The sequence below is a fragment of the Canis lupus genome, chromosome 16 (genome assembly GCF_003254725.2).
Source record: "Canis lupus dingo isolate Sandy chromosome 16, ASM325472v2, whole genome shotgun sequence".
Classification (NCBI taxonomy): domain Eukaryota; kingdom Metazoa; phylum Chordata; class Mammalia; order Carnivora; family Canidae; genus Canis; species Canis lupus.
The window spans coordinates 9,752,203-9,774,796 of NC_064258.1; the positions used below are offsets into that span (position 1 = coordinate 9,752,203).

General features: G+C 41.4%; 1 protein-coding gene across 1 annotated transcript in view; it reads left to right on the forward strand.

The window, feature by feature from the left end:
• Positions 1-22,594, forward strand: part of KIAA1549 (KIAA1549 ortholog) — a 144,838-nt gene that overhangs the window by 76,277 nt on the left and 45,967 nt on the right. Inside the window, exons 10-13 of the mRNA XM_049095268.1 lie at positions 5,874-6,051; positions 8,843-9,027; positions 16,723-16,919; positions 18,595-18,710. Of these exons, the coding sequence (XP_048951225.1) occupies positions 5,874-6,051; positions 8,843-9,027; positions 16,723-16,919; positions 18,595-18,710 (676 nt within the window). The remainder of the gene's footprint in view (positions 1-5,873; positions 6,052-8,842; positions 9,028-16,722; positions 16,920-18,594; positions 18,711-22,594) is intronic.

Here is a 22,594-nt window from a genome sequence, read left to right on the forward strand (position 1 = left end):
AGCTCAACTTGGGACAAAGCAAAGTACTATTTGACCTAGGAGATTGTGAATTTATGCACAACTTTGCAGCTTGATTGAGAGATAATTAACATATGACCCCATATAGGTTTAAAGTACACAATGTGATGATTTGATATATGTATTTTTACATATATCAAATAAATATCACATATTTTTACATATTGCAAAGTGATTACCACCACAAGATTAATTAACACATCCATTACTCACATAGTTGTCTTTTTTGTGGATGTGGTGAGAATTTTTAAGATCTACACTCTCAGCACCTCTCAGGTATATAATACAGTCTTGTTAACTACGGTCACTATGCTGTCTGTATGTTAGATCTCTAGAACTTATTCATCTTACTTCATACCCTTTGACCACCATCATCCATTTCTCCCATCCCCTGCCCCTGGCAGCTACCATCTACTCTCTATTTTTGAGTTTGGCTTTTTTAGATTCCACAGATAAGTGAGATCATACAATATTTGTCTTTCTCTGTCTGACTTGTTTTGCTTTGCATAATGCCCTCCTAGGTCCATCCATGTAGTTCTAATGGCAGGATTTCCTTCTTTCTTATGACCAAATTATATTCCATATGTGTGTGTGCACGTGTGTGTATCACATTCCATCTTCTCTATCCATTCGTCCATAGGTGGACACTTAGGTGGCTTCCATGTCTTAGCCGTTATAAATAATGCTGCAGTGAACAGGGGAGTGCAGATATCTTCTCAAGATATAGTGGATTTCATTTCCTTTGGGTATATACCCAGAAGTGGGATTCCTTGGTCACATGGTAGTTCCATTTAAAATTTTTTAAGGAATGTCCATACTGTTTTCCACGATGCCTGTACCAATTTACATTCCCACCAAGTCATGCACAAGGGTCCCCTTTTCTCCATGTTCTTACCAGCACCCATCTCTTATCTTTATGATGATAGCCATTCTAACAGGTGTGAAGTGATACCTCACTGTTGTTTTGATTTACATTTCTCTGATGATTAGTGGGGTTGACCTTTTCATATATCTGTTGGCCATTTGTATACCTTTTTTGGAAAAATGTCTATTCAGATCTTATGCCCACTTTTAGAGAGTTTGGGTTTGTTTGTTTGTTTTTGTTTTTTTGCTATTGAGTTTTATGAGTTCCTTATATATTTTGGATATTAACTCCTCATCAGATATATATCTTGTGCATATTTTCTCCCATTCCATAGTTTGTTGAATCTTTTTTTTGCTGTGCAGAAGCTTTTAAGTTTAATATAGTCCATGTTTTTATTTTTGCTTTGTTGCTTGTGCTTTGAGTGTTATATCCAGAAAATCATTGCTAAGACAAATGTCAAGGAGCCTTTCCCTTAAGGTTTCTTCTAAGAGTTTCATGGTTTCAAGTCTTACATTTAAATCTTTCCATTGGAGTTATTTTTTGTGAGTGATATAAGATGGGGCCCAGTTTCATTCTTTTGGTTGTGAATATACAGCTTTTCCAACACCATTTATTGGAGAGACTATCTTTTCCCTGTTTTGTATTCTTGGCTCCTAGGTCACCAGGGTCTTCTCTGGTTCCATATGAATATTAGGATTGTTTTCCTATTTCTGAAATGCCACTGGAATTTTAATGGCTACAGAGGGCTATAGATGACATCTATAGATGGCTTTGGATAGTATAGACATTTTTTTAAAAAAAGATTTTAAAAATTTATTAGAGAGAGAGAGAGAGCACAAGAGGTGGAGAGGCAGAGGGAGAAGGAGAAATAGATTCATGGCTGAGCAGGAAGGCCAATGTGGGGCTCCATCCCAGGGCCCTGGGATCATGACGTGAGCCAAGGCCAATGCTTAACTGACTGAGCCACCCAGATACCCCAGGGTAGTATGAACTTTAAGCAATATTAATTCTTCCAGACCATGAACATGGGGTATCTTTCCATTTATTTGTGTCTTCAGTTTCTTTCATCAATGTCTTAAAGTTTTTAGTGTGCAGATCTTCTAATTCCTGGTTAAATTTATCCTAAGTATTTATTATTATTATTATTATTATTATTATTATTATTATTATTATTTAAAAATTTTATTTATTCATGAGAAACTCAGAGAGACAGAGGCAGAGACACGGGTTGAGAGAGAAGCAGGCTCCATGCAGGGAGCCAGAAGCGGGATTTGATCCTGGGACTCCAGGATCACGCCCTGGGCCAGGTGCTTAACCGCTGAGCCACCAGGTGTCCCTATTTTATTATTTTTGATGCTATTGTGAATGGGACTGTTTAAATTTTTTTTTTTTTTTTTTTTTGCAAATACTTCATTATTAGTATATAGATAACGTTGGGAGCACCTGAGTGGCTCAGTTGGTTGGTCTGACTCTTGATTTCAGCTCAAGTCTTTTTTTTTTTTAAGATTTTATTTACTTATTCATGAGAGACATACACACATACACAGAATTAGAGAGAGAGAGAGGCAGAGACACAAGTAGAGGGAGAAGCAGGCCCCATGCAGGGAGCCCGATGTGGGACTCAATCCTGGGACTCCAGGATCATGCCCTGGGCTGAAGGCGTCGCTAAACTGCTGAGCCACCCAGGGATCCCTCAGCTCAGGTCTTGATTTCAGGCCCCACGTTGGGCTTTGCACTGGGCATGGAAGCTACTTAAAAAACAAAACAAGCACAAAAAAACCACCAAACACAACAGATTTTAATATATTAATTTTGTATCCTGTAACTTTATTGAATTCATTTATTCTAACAGTATTTTTGTCGAGCCTTTAGGGTTTTCTATACGTAATATGTCATATGCAAATGGTAACAGATTCTACTTCTTTTCTCCTTTTTTTTTTTTTTTTTTTTCTTTTTCCTTTGGATGCCTTTTATTTCTTTTTCTTGCCTGACTGCACTGGCTAGGACTCTAGTCTGTACTGAACAAGAGTGATGAGAATGGGCACTCTTGTCTTGTTTCTGATCTTACAGGAAAAACTTTCAGCCTTTCACAACTGAGTATGTTAGCTCTGGGTTTGTCATATATGGCCTTTACTATGTTGATATATTTTCCTTCCCCACTCAGTTCGTTGAGAGGTTATATCATGAGTGGAAATTGAATTTTATCAAATACTTTTCCTACATCTGTTGAGATGATCATATGATTTTTGTCTTTCATTTATCAATGTGATATGTCATACTTGCTTATTTGCATATGTTAAGCCATGCTTGTATCTCAAAGATGAATCCCACTTGATCATGTTGCATGATTTTTTTTTTAAGATTGTATTTATTTATTTGAGAGAGAGAAAGCATGAGTGCAAGTGAGGGAGCAGAGGTGGGGAGAGAGAGAGAGAGAGAGAGAGAATCCACAGCAGACACTGCGCTGAGCACAGAGCCTGACATGGGGCTTGATCTCACAACTCTGAGATTATGACCTGAGCTGAAACCAAGAGTCAGATGCTGAACCAACTGAGCCTCCCAGGTGCCCCATGTTGGATGATCTTTTTAATGTACTGTTGCATTTGGTTTGCTAGTATTTTGTTGAGAATTTTTGCATCTAATTCATCTGAGATATTGGCCTGTAGTTTTCTTTTTTTTGTAGTGTCCTTAGTGGACTTTGGCATCGTGGTAATGATGGTCTCATAAAATGAGTTTGAGAATGTTCCCTTCTCTTGATTGTTTTGGAAAATTTTGAGAAGGATTAGTATTAATTCTTTGAATGTTTGGTAGAATTCATTAGTGAAACCATCTGGTCCTGGGCTTTTTTTGTTGGGAAGTTTTTGATTACTGACTCAGTCTACTTAATCCTTATTGATCTGTTCACATTTTCTATTTCTTCATGATTCAGTCTCAGTGGGTTGTATATTTCCAGGAATTTATCCATTGCTTCTAGGTTATCTAATTTGTTGGTGTGTAATTTTTCAGAATATTCTCCTATGATCCTTTGTATTTCTTTTATATGTTGTAGTGTCTCCTCTTTCACTTAACACTTTCATTTGAGTCTGCTTTCTTTTTTGTTAGTCTAGCTAAAGATTTGTCAAATTTGTTTATCTTTTCAAAAAGCCAACTCTTAGTTTTATTAATTTTTCCTATTCTCTATCTTACTTATTTCCACTCTAGTCTTTATTATTTTCTCCCTTCTGCTAACTTTGGGGTTAGGTTTTTCTTTTTGTCTCCTAGTTCCTTGAGGTGTAAAGTTAGGTTTGTGTTTTTTTTTTTTTTTTTTTTTTTTTTAAGATTTACTGGCTTTGGGGCAGCCTGGGTGGCTCAGTGGTTTAGTGCTGCCTTCATCCCGGGGCCTGATCCTGGAGACCCAGGATCGAGTCCCACGTCGGGCTCCCTGCATGGAGTCTGCCTGTGTTTCTGCCTCTCTCTCTCTCTCTCTTTTTCTCTCTCTCTCTCTGTGTCTCTCATGAATAAATAAATAAAATCTTAAAGAAAAAAGATTTATTGACTTTTTTCAGAGAGAGCATGTGCATTTACTAGAGGAATGAGGAGTAGAGGGAGAGGGAGAGAGGGAATCTTAAGCAGACTCCCTACTGAGTGTGGAGCCTGATGTGGGGCTCAGTCCCACAACCCTGAGATTATGACCTGAGCCAAAATCAAGATTCAGACACTTAAGGGATTGAATCACCCAGATACCCAAGTTTTTTATTTGAGGTTTTTCTTTTTTCTTGATGCATGCATTTATAGCTATAAAATTTCCTCTTATAACTGTTTTTGCTACATCCCAAAAGTTTTGATAAGTTGTATTTCTGTTTTCATTTGTCTTGATATTTTTTTTAAATTTCCCTTTTGATTTCTTCCCTAATCTATTGATGTTTTCAGGAATGTGCTGTTTAATTTCCTTGTTTTTGTGAAATTTCCAGCTTTTCTCCTATTATTGATTGTAGTTTTATACCATTGTGGTCAGAAAGGATACTTGATATAATTTCTATCTTCTTGAATTTGTTGAAACTGTTTTGTGGCCCAACATATACTGTATCTTAGAGAGTGTTCCACATGTGCTTAAAAAGAATGTGTATTCTGTTGATTGGATGGAATGTTCTGTAAATCTCAGGTTCCTTTAGTCTATAGTGTTGCTCAAATATACGCTTGCCTTACTGATTCTCTGTCTCTGTGATCCATCCATTGTTGAGAGTGAGGTATTAAAGCATTTATGAGATTTATCATCCTGAGAGCAGTGGTTCTCAAGTGGCAGTGGTTTTTGTGCCCTCCCCTCCCCACTCCCCACATGTGTTCATTTGACAATGTCTGGTGACATTTTTGGTTGTCACAACTGGTGAGGGAGGGGGTGGCTGTTGGTACTGGCATCTTGTGAGTGGAAGACAGTGATGTTGCTGCTAAATATCCTACAATATTTGGGATAGCCCTCCCCGCTCCCCTGCCCCATTGAACCAAAATGGTAGAGGTGCCAAGGTTGAGAAACCTTGCCCTAAAAAAAAGAGAAAGTCCTGATTAGATTCAAGATGAGATTGGATAGAAGCAGTGATCATTTCTTAGAATCGGTGATGTACCTAACCCTTATGATTCATGTTGGGAGGACAACAGTGTTCTCCCATGATATGCTGGAGCTAATTGGTAGCAATTCTAGACTGCCTGGACCTGGCAACCCTGTGTTCTCTGTATCCTACTTGCCTATTTGTCTTAGGGAAGACTGAGCAGATGAAGCACGTCTGTTATCCCGTATAGAGTAACTTTCATTTTAATTGTCCCTCTTCCCACCAAGAGAGCATTGTGGGGATTCTGGGATCCAGAATATATCCAGAATGGTGTTCTGGATGGTGTAACAAGCTCATTATGAGGGTTGGAATGAATCCTGAATAACACAGTTAAGATTGAGTACCTTGAGACAGGGCATCTGGAAATAGGAGCTTTGAAAATGCTAATGGTTTCTGTTATCTTTCAGATGGTAAACGTGTCAAGGCTGGAGGGAGATGACAATCCTGTGCAGCTCATCTACTTTGTGGAGGATCAAGATGGAGAAAGACTCAGTGCAGTCAAGTCTTCAGATCTGATTAACAAGATAGATATCCAGAGAGCAGCCATTATCTTGGGTTATCGAATTCAAGGCGCTGTTGCCCAACGTAAGTGTGTGAGGCATAGACCCTAAGTAGTGCCTGTGCTATGCTGGGATCAAAAGCCAGTTTTGTTTTGTTTTTTCGGACAATGAAATCTGAATTTAAAGCATGCTTAGGTGCACAGAGTAGATTTATATGTTCGACCCTTAATATTTCTTACATGGCACTTGTATAAAATGTCCGTTGTTAAAATTCACTTGCCAAAGTCTTTCTTCCATTTCAGCTGCTTTGTGCTTGTAGCTGTTTTCCTGCCCAGCATTTTGTGTCGGTTAGAGTGAGTTCTAGTAGCTAAAGTTAACTGTCATATTTTTTCCCCTACTTCTGTACTATTCCTCTTTTTAAAAATCTTGTCTTACGTAAAAGAACTTGTTTTCTCTGTATTTATTCCAAAACCGTGTCTGTCATATTTTGAATGTTGGTGGGGACAGTTAGTCACACAGGAAGCTGGGAGGTGCCCTCTGCATTTACTGGCTTCCTGCTGAGTTTTTTAACACAAAGAAGTCCTTGATCCTCACCCTTTTCAGTGCTGTTTCTCTCCCTCCCCATCCTCACAGTACTTCATAGTTTAGAAAGAGGTATTTGGATATTTCTGTATTATTGTTGGAAGATACTTGGCTCCTGCCCCTGGCAGTGGTTGCTCTCAGTGCCTTATTTTTCAACTCCCAGATTTTGGGTATTGAAAATTAAGAAAAAGGAGAGTCACAGAAGAGTGTATTTCTCTAAATGTTCCTTTGTGAATCAGACTGCTATTTTAATGGGGATGTTTTTGCTTATGAGCCAGAGAGCAATCCTATAGGAGCTTGGTGATACTTGCTCCCAACACTAAAGTGATAAGTAAGTGTTTAGAAGGGAATTGAGCATCAGAGAATATTGAAAAATTCTTTATAGAGAGAACACATAAGATGTAAAGGCACCTTTAAAAAACGACAGCTTCACAGTTATTCTTGGTAATGGAAGATTCTTTGTGAAATCTGTACTTGTCCCTGGAAACTAAGCAGGGTGAGGGCCCATGGGCATACTTTGTCTCATTCACAGATGATGGTGGGGGAGAGCTTAAGCAAATAATCTGTTGATGGTTTGCTAGTATTTGAGATATGATTGCATCTCAGTATGTTGTTTCAAAGCAGTGCGTACTTATGTCTTCACCTGGGACATTTCTGGTTGTAGGAGAGGTGCCTCCCAGTCCAGCTAAGCACTTCCCCTCTGAAAGAAGATGAATTGCAGTAGGGTATAGGCATCTTTCAAGTTACTTCACTCTTCTTCTTTTTTTTTTTTTTTTCCCCCTCTCGTCTTTGTACCTCTCTTTCCTTAGTTTCCTTCTAAAAACCACCGGATAAGGATCCTGTGGTTGGGAGCCTCCTCGGCCAACATCAGGCTCAGCCCCCGTGCAGCTGTGGATCCTGGTAGCAGAGCCCTGTTTGGTCCATTTATGCCTCTCCCAGGGTGTTACTAGGTTAGAACTAAGAACAGCATACAGTTGTCTCCCCAGCTCCTCACTTTGACTCTGTCACTCCTCACGAACTGTCAGTTGTTTTCATGCAAAATGAACTAATATATAGACTCTGTTCAGGCCAGATTTAAAAATAAGATTAACACCTTGTCCCCTTTTCCATTTCCTGCATGGTCCCTGCTGTGTCATTTGTGCTTCCTTCATAGTGCTTATGCCTTAGAGTGCTTGTTCCCTCCCTTTTCAGTCTCCCAGAGGCCTGAGCCCTCACTTAAACCAGCACTAAGGATCTTTTTGTTCTTACATCTTTGAGCAGAAACATTTAGATCCCATAGTGTGTGTGAACCATTATGGAATATGAAAAGAGCCTAAAACTTAGCCCCCTGCTTCTGAAGACTGAACTGCATTTGAAAAGACAAGACTTAGAGTCATGACCATGTTAATGAGCAAAGTAGTACAGCATATCAAGATGACACATTTATGTAATAAAATACATTTTAAAATAGTAAGGTACCGTTTGCAAGGCAAAGGCACCCAGAACAAAAGAACTTATACGAGGAGGCCACTAGCCTTGTTATGGAGCAGTTTTTATGAAGTGATCATGACAGATGAGAAGGTTGGGCAGAGGGGAGGGGATGTTTTGGGTTGGGGTATCTGGTCATTGGAACCTGAACTTTAAGAGGAGCTGAGTCCTTTGAGAAGATGAGTGCAGAATGAAGAGGATGAGGGCCCAGGGCCAGGAGGTGAGATTAGGGAAAAGAGCTAGCGACAGAAGTGAAGACAGAGTGACTGAGACATATTCATCCAAGGCCATGCAAGATGGGAGTCGGTGGCAGTGTTTGGGGTGGGCAGGAGGGTGGGGAGTAGCAGATTCAGAGTAAGGAAGTTGGATATAATATAATTTTAAAACTGACACCTGGTACCTTAAGTCTTATTTCAGGGGGTTTAGAGAGAGAGGCACAGGTAAGGAAACTAAGACAGTGCTTGCAGACTACTTACTGGGATTTCTGATTTTTAGTATGGAAGCGTTCCTGCATTGAGATTAGGGTGGTGCTGATAGAAGTCAGGAGACCTGGAATCAACCTAGCTCTGCCATCAGATGAGCCATGTTCATTTAGACACGTCACATATGTCACCATGGTCCGTAATGCATTGAGGATGTAGCATTCTATGTTGTGTTTGTTTTACTGCGTCACGTTTCTGGTCACCAGGAGATCACAGCCTCTGACCAGTTGTCTTGACCTGAAATGACAGGGATGTCCCAGGCTTCTCATCGAAGAAGGCACAGAAGGGCTGTCCAGTAAATGAGTGCAGAGGAATTAGTGAACGGCCTGTCTTCTTTGTCTGCAGCCTTGGACAGAGTGAAGAGGCCGTCCCCAGCGTCCCAGAGCAACAACCTCTGGGTCATTGTCGGGGTGGTCATTCCAGTGCTGGTGGTAATGGTGATTGTCATCATCCTCTACTGGAAACTCTGCCGCACGGACAAGTTAGACTTCCAACCTGACACGGTGGCCAACATCCAGCAGCGTCAGAAGGTAAGAGCTTAACCCCCCAGCCGGCACACAGGCAGACTTACGGGCTGGAGTTACGCGGAGTTCAGGCTCTTGATACTGAAAGACGGGAGACAGAGCTCATAGGGACATTTTCTGGCTTTAATGGTGGTATCTCTTTGCCTCATGTTTGCTTACTGGAACCACGATTCTTCTGTAGTATTAATTATATGCCAAGAAGATGAAGTTGTATCAGGGCTTAGCAATGTTATGAGTTCTGAGTTCTGTGATTTTATTTATAAGATGATTAGTTCAAAGATCACATCCATTTTTGTATGAATTCTGATCTATTTTAACCCTGGATGTTTTCCAAGAACAGGAGCCAAGGGAGGTTTTATCAGATTTGTGTGTCTATTTCTTTCATACAGAGCTCCACTGGACGGCTCCTTTATTTTCCATCCACCATGTTGGAAACCCACTATCCACTTTGATCAAGACCACTTAATCATTGAGAAATGATACTATATGCCTTAAACATTTTAACTTAAATATATGAGTAGGTCTGTATTCACCAATCTTTCAATGTACTGAGTCTTTTTAAAAAATATATTTTATTTTTTGAACAGTTGGTTTACTTAAGAGGATTCTGTGTGGTTTTCTTGTAAGAAACAATACACCTAGGAGTGCCTAGGTGGCTCAGGTGGTTAAACGTCCGACTTGATTTAGGCTCAGGTCATGATCTCAGGGTCATGAGACCAAGTTTCCACATTGGGCTCTGTACTGAGCCCCGAGCCTGCTTGTAACTCTCTCTCCTTCTCGAAAATAAAAACTAAAGTTAAAAGAATTAAAAAAGAAACAACACCTATAATGCATCAGCTGCAGTTTCCAGTTTGGGTTTCTTTAGAGAAGAGCAAGCAACCTGAGTATAAAATTCTTCAGATTTTTTCCAGTACCCACCCCAGCTCTGTAATCTTTTAGACCTAACTCACCTACACCTAATTTGACAGCAGTTTTTTAAAAACATCTTTTTCATGTCATACCAAAACATTCGATTTAGGTTTTATAATAGCAATTCTCCCTTTTATGTTTCAATGATTTCTGCAATATTTAATTGTCACATACCAGTTTCAGAGCAAAGGCATTGATTCTTGGTAAGTGCTTAGTTTTGGTTGATCTGATGTGAGCAGAAACATGCCAAGTACCAGTGAAAAACTCAGTATTGCCACACATCTAGCACATCATGCAGATTAGCCGTTAACAAAGGAGTGGAAAGTGGTAGTTCGTCAACTGTGTGAATGTGTACCCTCCATGGGTCTCACACAGAGGACTCACTTGACTCTAAAAATTTGATAAGAAAAAGCAAGCAAGAAACAGATGAATAAGAAACAAAGGGCTACCTGTTAATCTTTTAAATTTATTTTGCCTGGGTCTAAAAAATCTGCCCATTACAAACATACACCTACTAGATGAAAAAATAGGTATTCTTAATTTATTGCACTTTTGGAAAAGTAGATGAAGAGTATTCTTTTTCTTATGAATTAACTAAAAATGCAAAATCGTGACTAAATTGCAAGCTTATGGTTATCAAGTGTAATGGAAGCATGTTACACATTAAAATTATATTTATGACCTATCTTCATTTATTATTTACGTGGTGCTAAGACTGTTTTGTTGTTAGAGTAGATAATGCCATGGAAACGCCTGGAAAAAGTGCTTAAGGTACTAAATCATTTATACTGTGAATTTCATTGTAGTAAAATCAACAATAAGTTTGGAAATGTTTTTGTTCTGGTGAAAGAGTATTGTTACAGCGAGATTGATCCAATGTAGATGGTTATATATTCAGGTCTTTCATATTCCAGGTTCCCTAACATAAACCATCCTTGTGAAGCCCATCCATCATCTGTTACTTCATTCAGCTGTCAGAGGGTAGCATCCCTTGAGTTCAAAACAGGATATTCCCCCAAGTTTTCTCCTTTTCCCACTTTTACTTCTGAAATATCTTTGTGCCCCAGATGTTGTTGTAAATCAGACAGAGTTTCATATGAACCTCCAGCCCTTGGGGTTTGCTCTTGCTTTGCATGTGCTGTAGGATTTGTACATACATCTTTACAACATGTTTGTGGGAAGGTCTTCTGTGTGGAGGAGTCCCTGAGGGAGTCAGCATCTTCTGAGGCGGGTCAGGGCTGGGGGAGCAGACTCTGTGACATTTCAGAAGTGTGGTCTTTGTTTTGCCTGCATGGGAACCCAGATGTTTATAACAGGAAAAGGATGATCTCTGTTTAGTTTAGAAACACATATCTACTTTACAAGTGTGTCTTCTAAGACATACCTGGCAGTAGGGAAGGGCCTCTAGCCCGTCCCTTGGGACAAGCTGAAAAGATAATTAGTTTCCCCTGGGACTGCAAGAGTTCTTTGTCCTTGTGTGGCTCTATGTTTTTTCTCTGTGTGTCCTGCTTACCCTGCCCCCTGATGCTGCCACACTACTACTCTTCCCCGATCCTTGAGCAAATCGCAGAGCTACAAACAATAATTGTGCCGACCAAAAATCCACACCTCCTGACCCCTTGTAATGAGCAGGAAATCTCTTCAGATTCTCTGGGAGTGGATTAGGTTTGACATACAAGAGGTAGAAGCCATTCTGTCACATTTTGAGACAGGGTCCTTTTTTATTTCCAGTAATTAAAAAAACAATTCTACCTTTATCTTTCTTTTATCTGTAGTCCCTTTAGCTTGTGGCCCAAAATAATCACTGCTGACTGGTATCAGAAAAACTGTGGCTTGGACCCACCTTGCCCTGTTGAGGTTCTGTTTAAAGATATGAATGGCATTGGCTAGATGCTGCTGGTCCCATGAAAACTTGTTCCTTCCGATGGGGACAGTCCACTCTCTGTTGTTGGTGTGGGACCGTGGTTCCTGACCAGTGGGCAGCCAGAAAGAGCTGCCTTAGTCACTGTATCACCAAACAATTGCTCTGAGCCAAGCAGGGCCAGGCTGGGTTACAAGCCCAGATAACATGCAATCCCTGCTTTGAGCACTTCAGTAGGGGAGAAGGACAAGTGACCCAGATGCTGACACATAGCAGCATAAGTCTGTGTAGATTGTCTTGGAAGCAGAGAGGAGAGGCAGCCTTCTAGGTGGTGGACTGCCTCTGTCTTCTGGAAAGAGGCGATGCTGGGGTTGAAGCTCAGAGGTTGAGGAGATGAAGCCAGGTAATTACAGTGGGCACAGGTCAAGGGAATGGCCTATATATCAGGAATGATGGAGGAAAGGTTGTCTGGAAGGGCGCGGCAAAAGCTGAGTTGACAGTAGGCGAGAGCCAGGTTGGGAGGGGTTGTAGGACATATCGGGTCAGCAGTGGTGCTGTTGGTAGTGGGGAGCAGCCACAGAAGGATTTTCAGCAGGGAGAGCAGCTTGAATGTATTTAGGTCTCAAACAACCAGTTTGTTTTTTGGTTTTTAAAGATTTTATTTATTTATTCATGAGAGACAGAGAGAGAGAGGCAGAGACACAGGCAGAGGGCTCCATGCAGGGAGCCCGACATGGGACTCGATCCCGGGTCTCCAGGATCAGGATCTGGGCTGAAGGCAGCGCTAAACCGCTGAGCCACCCGGGCTGCCCTCAAATGGCCTCTTTGGAAGGCTGTGTGGACAGCTGATCGAAGGGAGAGGCTCCGTGGTCTTTTCTCCCATCAGCCCAGTTCATCTCATCTCCTGTGGTTGCTCTTTGATTCTCTGCAAGGACCCTGTGGTGTCTACTATGTGGAGAGTTCAGGACCCCCGTGGTCACTTGGCTGTGACTTGCTGTGGCCTGCGGGCGGGAGAATCTTGGGAGTTCTGCTCCTCTAACTCCTAGACCACAGGGTGACCAGAGGCCCTGGGGCTGCAGTAGACACACACGGCAGTAACTTTGCCTTCTCTTCACCTTCTGAATGGAAGCAGCACGGCAACTGTGGGGGCTTTTCACAGATCACATCCACCAAATAAGAAATGGGTAGACAATGCTACTGTCTTTGAGATTGCAAATTTTCATTTTGGGCACATTTGGGGTTTGCTCTGTGATTTCTATTGTCACCTTAACTGCTCCTTCTCAGGAGTTCAGGCTAACTGGAGTGCTAGAGATTCACTCTTATTCCACCCAGGTTTTATTATATTTATGGCTCACATGTTTTAAAATTCATCAGGCATCTCTCCTGTTCTTTGGCTGACCTGCTTTACCAGCCCACTCTGACTTGTCGGTGATGTATTCCAGTGGGGCACGGACAATGAGGCCTGTCCCCTCTGTGACATATTAAAGAGAGAAGGAACAAAAGAGCCGTCTTTCCTCAGAAATAACGAGTCCTAATGGAAATATTGAAGGCAGTAATTAATCGTGGCTCTTCTTTTATAAATTACTGATTGAAACTTGTTCTGCATGTGGAAGCCAGAGATACAATACATCCAGACTTAACTCTAGATTTTTTTTTTTTTTTTAAGAAATGGAAAGAAAAAGCATTCTGGAAAGTAAGGATGAAACAAAAGGAGCTAATTCCATAAGTGGGCAAGGTTTCCTCTAATTTCTTCCTTCTGTGTGTTCTAAGATAGCTTTTGTTTTGTGCAGAAGCACAGAGTAGTTGCCAAAATTCTATTGTAAAAGGTGGTGACTCACACTGCCGGTGAGAAGTGCAAGGATCTAATGGATATATTCAAAAATGTTAGTGGGAATCAACAGTAAGCCAACAGGGCTTTGATGGACATATATTTTATTGATGACATATAGCCATTGTCTTGGCTCCCCAAAAGATCCAATAAGTTTGGAGCTTCAACTGACTTTTTAAAATTCATTTAGTCATCAAATATTTACAGATGGTCGACCATGTGTCACACCCTGTTGCTAAATTATGAAGTTTTATATCTAACTTCATGGGTTTTATCTGATGCCTGAGAACGCTTAGCTATTTATATTAACTGTTTGATATTTCATCAATAACAGCAACAATAATGAAGCATTTTAACATATTCAGATGCTTGTTTCTTGCACGAACTCTGAGAGTTTGTCAGGGTAGACCAGTAGTATTAACTCCTAGACTTGGGGTACACGGAAGGCACCACAGAAGTGGTGCTGTTTGTATTTTTCCCTTAATCACTTGGAGATCTCTACTTGGAGGAGGCAGTCTGTGGCTCCTCTTTCAATTTGGGTAAAGCAGACCACCTACCTTGCAAAAGTGATTGTATCCTTGGTCATTGGAGGCATTTTAGTTTCTTGCTGAGAGATACACTAAAAAAGATTTTACCAAGATTTATTAAATGGTGTTAATGATGTTGACTCAGTGACTATTGATTATGTCTGTGATTCTTTCATTTAGAGGCAGCTTGTTTATGGAACTACCATGAAGTACAGCTGGGGTGAGAGGTGCGCCTCTCTTCTGTAAAGTAGGAGAAGGACCCTTATGACGGGAGGCAGGAAAGGGGAATCAGCGCAATGCCCAGACCACAGGCACACACTCAGGAAAATCACTGGTTAGTGAAGAGCACATGCAGAGCTTGTCCATCTGGACTGTGATGGTCTTAAAATAGCTGCATACCCCTAGGAAAACATATACCCCCAGGGATTCGGGGAGTCCCACTGAAGATCACAGTCTTGTGGATGAGATAAGCTTATCCTGAGTGGTTGGAAGGGAGTGGGGAACCTGAGAGGGACAGGTTTGGGTTTGTATATGTGAAACAGTGTTCCTGAGCCAAGGACTGTCTGCAAATCACAAAGGCCCCCTGAGGTGGGGTAGCCTGCTCTTGTCACATGACATCATTAATTTAGAAAATACAGCCACACCGGGGCTTTGCCTTTTGTTTCCAAGCAACGCCTTTCTAAACTACATTTATAGTAAGTTTTGTCCCCCTCTGCTGGCATAAGTAATTACTGCTGACTACTTTGCTTTTCACTGACTTTTAGACTTGCAGTGCTAAAAAGACCTTCGAGATCACAAATGTAGGTTATTGGTGTTGTCACTCATTTGGCATAAAATTAACATACATATGACAAAACCTTTTGCTTCTGTATAGCACGTTGTCTAAAATAACTCCTTACATTGGTTTGGCCTTTGTCTTTGACTGATGGACTTTCTTTAGGGGTGAAATATGGCCTAGGGGCTTTCTTTGGTTGTGCATTTGGCCTTCCTGCCAAATTGTCCCTTGGGACAATTATTGAAATGCAGTTTAGTTTCCTATACTCTTCAAGCTCAAATTAATGACACATGATATCCCCCCACCCACCCCAACACTTTTTTAGTGTCACACCACAAAGGGTGCCTCACCTTTATTGCCCACAGTTCTGTATACTTCTGTGTTACATGGGCCTGGAAGCTGAGGTCTGGACTCTGGTGGCAGGTTCAGGGGGTCTTGGTTGAGGGTTTGGTGTTGCTACCAGGTGCTCAGGTAAGACTTCTGTGTCCACCAGCATGAGAGGTGGACTTTTTCAAAGACCCCTTTCTGCTTCCTCTTTGCATCCCTGTTACTTCCATTGGTCCCTCCTTCCTGGAAATTTTCTATCCCCTTGCCTTCTATTACATTGAACTTGGCAAATTCTTTTCTTTGAAGTCACCTATTTTTTGCTTTTCCTCCTTTTTCTCCTTTGAGCCCCAAACTATTAGATGTTCCCCAACATTTTATCCACAGACTCTGTTTTCATCTTGAAAAATGTCAGGAGAAAAAAAAAAAATCTCAGGTCCCCTACCTGTCATCTTCTATATAGATTCTCTCAAAGTCCTGTCTCCAGCCTGGAATTTCCTCCACGCCATTGTCCTCCATATCCAGCAACACGGGGCTACTCTCCTTTGGAGCTTTTCCTGCCATCTCAAACTCAGCATGTCTAAAGTGAAACCTGTCTTTTTATCTCCTCAGGTTACCATTCTTTCGTGATGAATGTCCCTTCCACTGTTCAGGATGCCTGCCTGTATAAGTCATTCAAGTCATCACTGGCTGCTTTCCCTCCTTTGCCTCTTGTGTCTATTTTTGGCTTCCAGATCCTTCAGCCCGGTCTCTAGAACTATTCATTCCTTCCCATTTTCATTGCTAGGATTTGGGGCTCAGGCTTTCATTATTGCTTGCATGGGTATTGTTGGCCCTTTTACATCTCTTTGTGTCCTGTCTTCTTGGATTTTAGAAATCTGCCTCTTCAGAAATACTTGGTGGTTTCCTGCTCCAGAAACTGACATTTGTTGTTAGCCAGCCTTCTCTCCCTCCCCACATTCTGACCCTTCTAGGGTGCCTGATGTGATCTCTTCCCAGCCCTCAAGTGTTTCCTGGTGCCTGACATGATCTAGAACATTCTCTGTGTAGCTGCCCCTTTTCATTTCCCAGTTCTGTCTGCCTTGTGAGTCCTGGCTCAAGTCTCCATTTCTCTGTAAAGAGTGTCTCGCTCGTGCCGATCCCTCTGGAACTGCATAGTCATGATCATGCTACTGTGATGGTGAGTCAGGTATCGTCTTGTGATGTCTTTTATATTATGGTCTAGCCATTTGATCCTGTACTCTTCTTTAATCTTTCAAAAGTATCTGTCTTTTCTGCAAACTCTAGGTATAAATGGTGCTGTGCACACAGTTGACATTTTAGAGATGCTTGTTGAATTAGAATGGTGAGATGGCAAACACGATCTCGGGTCCGAAGTTGGCACTCAGTGATCTTGCCAGCTCTCATGATCCCTTTTTACAGTCCTCAGATTTCAGATGGTCTGTCTCACTTGTATGTGTGTGTGTGTGTGTTTTAGTTGCAGATCCCTAGTGTGAAGGGCTTTGATTTTGCTAAGCAGCATCTGGGTCAGCACAATAAAGACGACATATTGATTATTCATGAGCCAGCGCCACTGCCGGGACCTGTGAAGGACCACACCACACCTTCTGAAAATGGAGATGTGCCGAGCCCGAAGGCAAAGATCCCTTCTAAGAATGTCCGTCACAGAGGAAGGTTCTTATCGGTCTTTCTGTATTGTTCTCTATCACAGAGCATGTTTCCCTTTTCAGTTTGTCAGTTTCCAGTATCAGAAGAACTGATGGTGAGTATTCCCTGGGTCTACAGCCCAGGAGACTGGCAACTGCTTGTCCAAAGTCAACAAACCCAAGGGCTCCCAGTCCGCTCCAGTGGACTACCAGAGGAGGGAGGCCAGATGCTTTGGTGGTTCCCCCTGACAATTATTATATTGCCTAGCTCGAGTGTGTATTCTGGGGTGATCATTCTGGGCCCTCTGGAGATGATACCAGAAGTAATGTATAGAGAGTGCATGACACATAATACACGCTCAGTCAGTATAGTGGCTTTGCCCTTGCTGTTATGCTAGCGTCTGGCTATGACTTCGTTGCTTTGTCTGCAGGTGACTTTCATCACATCCTTTTTTCTTTGCTTGCTTTTCCTCTGGCTGTCTGTGTTGTCACCCTCGTTAGCATGTTTCCTTGGACTCAGCCCCACTCCTCCCTGCCCAGCTCCCCATTCCCAATGTATTTCCATTCCTCCTATCAAAGAAAAGTGCACGAAGGACTGTGTATTAACACCCACCTGGAAGTCCCTATCACCCTCTGATCCTGGGAGAAGGGCTGTAGCTTGGTCAAAGTTCAGAATCAGGCTTTATGCAGGTGACTTTAGATCTCAGCACAATCACACGAGGGTATGGAAGCCTCAAATTATCAGCCTTCCTTTGAGCTTTGAACTCCAAATCTTGATTCCCTGCGAAGAGAGAAGAAATGTGTGATCATACCAACATTTGAAATGCTGTCACAATTTCTGACTTACCAGAAAACCTACCCCGGGGGTTCTGGCCTAGTTTTAACAATTGAATGGATGTTACACCATGATCTTTACAAAAGAAAATGAATTATGTAGAGAGATGTTATTTGCTTAATCATCTTCAGGCTAAGAATAAATCAAATCATTAAAGACTTGAATATGTTAGTATAATTTTGCCAAGTTTTTTTTTTTTTCCCTCTCCCTTGGTTATCTCATCCTCAACATTTAGACATAACATTTCAATAGTCTGCATTGTTAATGTAGGACTGTAGCATCCCTCAGGAGCACAAAGAGAAGGGGTGCTAACCTGTTAATGATTCTCATTAGCCTAGTGCGGCCTGGTGCTATGTCACCTGGTTTTTTATATATAGACTCAAAGCTCAGGGGTGATTGTTGCTTTTGTGTTGTAAGTATAGGTGTCTCCCAGAGCTGTGGGATTCTGTGGGGTGACTGTAGGACCACCCTGGGTTCCTAGGAATTCTGCAGTCCCAGTTGACCTGGAACCAGGCCTGAACTCCACATCTTCTGATATAGCCTCTGCCAGACCCAGACTGGAATCCAGGGCCCTGGTAACCATCCTCCAGGGACCGTCCTCCAGAAGGGCACTTAGCTTCCTAGCATTTGTTGGAATGCAGCCTATTAAGCCATATAAGCCATGTTATACTGTCTCCTAGAGGGGACCATGTGCTGTCAATGTGTTCCTTGAAGATGATTTTGTAGACTGTCTCATTTCTGTCTGTTTAACCTGGAAGCCTGACTTCTACATTGAAATTAATGTGACCTCTCCCCCCTACCCTGCCCCCACCGAGACCAGGTCCTTTCTTTCTTTTTCCTAATGTTTGCATTTGTTTTGTGACTGCAGAGTTTCTCCCTCGGATGCTGACTCTACTGTAAGTGAGGAGTCCAGTGAGAGGGATGCAGGAGACAAGACGCCAGGAACGGTGAACGATGGCCCATCCCACAGAGCCCCACAGAGCGGTCTGTGACTCTTCTCATTCTCCACGTTAAACATAGTTAATTATGAGATTCCAATAGGATAAGACTTTATGCTACTTCAAATGTTAAAACATTAAAAAAAATCTGCAGTGGAATATTCATCATCCATATGGTGAATTTCTCAGCATCGACTGTCACCATCTAATATGTTGTACTGGTGTCTGTGTTGAGGCAGGAGATTATGCTAGGAGTTAGGGATTCATTCAAATATGTTTTGAGGTTAATAGCGACATTCCATTCTAGTTTAGAGTCCTAATGGTTTTCCTCCCTGAAGAAGGAGGAATCAAAGTAAAACCAGAGTCTCAAGAACTGCCTCTGGAACTTAGTGACCTTCTGAGGATCCAGTTCTAGATTTTTCTCAGCTGTCACTGACAGAAAGTCGTTTATCATGGGTGAGCAAATACATTGTGTTTGGTCCTTTTCCTACATCACTGTTCCCGCAGGTACTTCAGTGTGATTGAATCATGTAGCATACTTGTATCTGTAGTCAGTGGCTTTCAAGGCCAGGTCTGAAACAAACTTCATGTCCATCCCAAAGGGCTTTACCATGGAGCTCATGCTCTCTATATGTGTTGCTGAAGCGAGCACAACCTCATGCTCTCTGATAAAACTAAGCCCATAGGTCTAACTAGACTTAGAGGCATTTTTTGGTGTGATGGCAAGGTAGTTTGGATTTAGTTTAATAGGTTCTGTTAAATAAATGTGCAACTACAGCTCTTGTATTTGCTGGCGTTTTATTTATATTTCAGGAGTGTTTCGGTAATGCAAAGAAAAGTGGGGATGCCTCAGGATATTATTTTTAATAGTAATTTTTATACTTAAACATTTGTCATCACAAATTTCTTTGTTTGAAATGCAGTACAGAATGAACGTTTATATTCTATAAACGAACGGAATCTAGCTGGAAGCCAGAGGGCCTGATCTATCACTGTCATGCTTATGACCTTGCAAGTCCCTTAGCCTTTGGGGCTTCTGTGGGACTAAACTAGCTCATTTTTGAAATTCCTTCCAGCTCTTTTTTGATGTTAAAGAAAATCCCTTTAGAATAAGGGAAGAGTTTTTTCTTTGGATCCAGTTTCACAGAATCTTAGAAGTTATTTAGCACCATGGTAACAGGTGTTCTGTTTCAGATAGACTGGACTAAAATCTAATTTTGATCCCAGCAAGGAAATATTTGAGGGGTGGGGGGGAAGGATCAGCTCTGGAGTTTCTCAGTTTCTGTTTATTGCTTATCTGAGAAAATCTTTCTTTTATTTTTTTTATTTTTTTTTATTTTTTTATTTTTTTTTTTTTTGAAAATCTTTCTTTTAGTTCCTACATTTAACCCCTGACAGTATTAGTATATTCTGCATGGCTAACAAAAATAAAAAATCACTATCAACATATATTCAGAATCCAGGTAGTAAAGCATGTCAGGTGTGGGGCTGAGTTGCCTGTGGAAGGAGGCAAATGCACCAGATGTTCTTGTGAGTTCTAGAAGCTTAACTGCTGCTATTATGATTTGGAGAGACACCATAATCTCTATGTTATTTTCATGTTTTAGGAAGAGGATTTTCTCACTCTACATATCAATTCACTTAGAAGATTTTATTTGTTTCTTGAAGGCTGCCATGAAGGCACTTTAGCTTGCATAGAACTTAGTTGAATACCCTATAGAAAAGATTGCATTTTTAATCATAGCTTTTGAATTATTTTGTAAATCATGTAAAAATCCTTCTTTTGTGGCAAGTCATAGTTGCTTGAGAACCATATGGTCCCATCCTCCATGTTGCCTTGGGACCAGTGTTCTCTCTCACACAGCAGGTGGCATAGTCACTGGGTCCCTTCCAACTCCTTGGCGAGGCGCTCCGTGGATGTCACAAGTCATCTGACATATTCAGGACCCACATTGCAGTGATAGCTAATGAAAGAGTATTGTTTTGGTTTTGGTCTATTAGAGGTTGTGCTTTATTCTTGGAAGGTGGCTAAACCATGTCGCATATATGACTATCCACGGACCATTACGAGGTTATCAACTCAGATTGTCACTGTGTTTGGTTATCGAGGTTTGAGAATAAGTCATATTGCTACCATGGGCTCCCATGTAGAGTTGTGAAGAGCGAGATGAGATAGGGCAATGATGTACCTTCCTCAAGTAAAGGCAGTGGCACTCAGGCTGTTACTGTCTGTGGTGTCCTTGCGTAATTTCCATTCCCCCTCCTCTGTCATCAGGAATCCACCCAGTAGGTAAGGGCTACGAAACGTGTGTGCAAGGGTGTGATTTTTGAGTAGTTGGAACATCATTAATGAGAGTTCCACAAATTCCGAATTCTAGAATGGAATTATAGAGGTCTCAGTTGGAACTAAGCTGACATCTACTTTGGCAAGTGCTAAAGAGTTTGCAAAGTGGGGGTGCCTGGGTGGCTTAGTCAGCTAAGCATCCAACTCTTGATTTTGGCTCAGGTGGTGATCTCAGAGTCCTGGGATTGAGCATCGCAGCAGGCTCCATGCTTAGTAGGGAATCTGCTTGAAGATTCTTTTCCTCTGCCTCTTTCCATTTGCTCTCTCTTTCAAATAAATCAATAAATCTTAAAAATAAAAACACCCAGGAGCACCTGGGTGGCTCAGTTGGTTAAGCATCTGCCTTCGGCTCAGGTCATGATCCCGGAGTCCTGGTATTGAGGCCCACTTTGGGCTCCCTGCTTGAGCAAGGAGTCTACTTCTCTCTCTGCTCCTTCCCAACTCATGCTCTCTCTCACTTGCTTGCTCTTGAAAAAATAAGTTAAAAATCTTTTTAAAAAAGGAGTTTTCAAAGCAAATTGATAGTTTTAGTGAGATTGCAGGGCAGCTGTTTTGACTACCTGTAACATCTAAGTTTTTCAGGTATAATCGTGGAGTACTCATGAAATGATTGAGGTTATAAATGAGAATTCTTTGCATTATGGCAGATTCCCAGAGGCTTTTTGAGGTAACATTTTATAAACTTAGTCCAGGTCATTTAGTCCTGTCTTCAGCAAATGTTTGCTCAGAGCCTATGTTGGGGGAGGTGCCAGAACAGGATGAAGACAGAAAGAGAAATGGGATCCTTGCCTCACAGGATATAAACGGGGGCCACGGGCCTTAGTGATAATGCACTTGGACTATATTCACCTATGGATAATGAAATTAGTATTTAAGAGTATTCTGTTGCTTCAGCATTTTAACAGTGCATATTTTCCTACCCTCTGCCATTTTGCATTGTTGATGTTATCCTATACTCTATCATGACAATTTTTTTGTTTTGTTTTGTAATATTGGAATAGAAATGGGTTTTAATCCAGAGTCTCTAATTGACCTCAAGGAAGATGCACACAGATTAATCTCTCTGTATACAGTTGTACTTTCCACTGGTTATTGTTGTCCAGGTCATTTTAAAAAATTATGCAATATGTAGCAAACAATAAAAATAACCCAGATATCTATACATAGAGATATATAGATATGTATCTCTCTATATATTTTAGAATTATGTATATTAGAATGGTTGGGTTCTGAGTAGTGTAGAAGCTTGAGGATTGGGATGCCTGGGTGGCGCAGCCATTGGGTGCCTGCCTTCAGCTCATGTCATGATCCCGAGATTCGGGATCGAATCCCGCATCGGGCTCCCTGTTAGGAGCCTGCTTCTCCCTCTGCCTGTGTTTTTGCCTCTCTCTCTCTCTCTTTCTCTCTCTCTCTCAGAGTGTGTCTCTCATGAGTAAATAAATAAATCTTTAAAAAAAAAAAAAAAAAGCTTGAGGATTTCCTGGGCTTCTCCTGCTTCTGTGATTGCACTTGGTGAATTACAGAGTGACGAGCCATGACCAAGTTGGGGGCTGGAATGGGGCACAGACTGGAGCTGGTCACAGGCC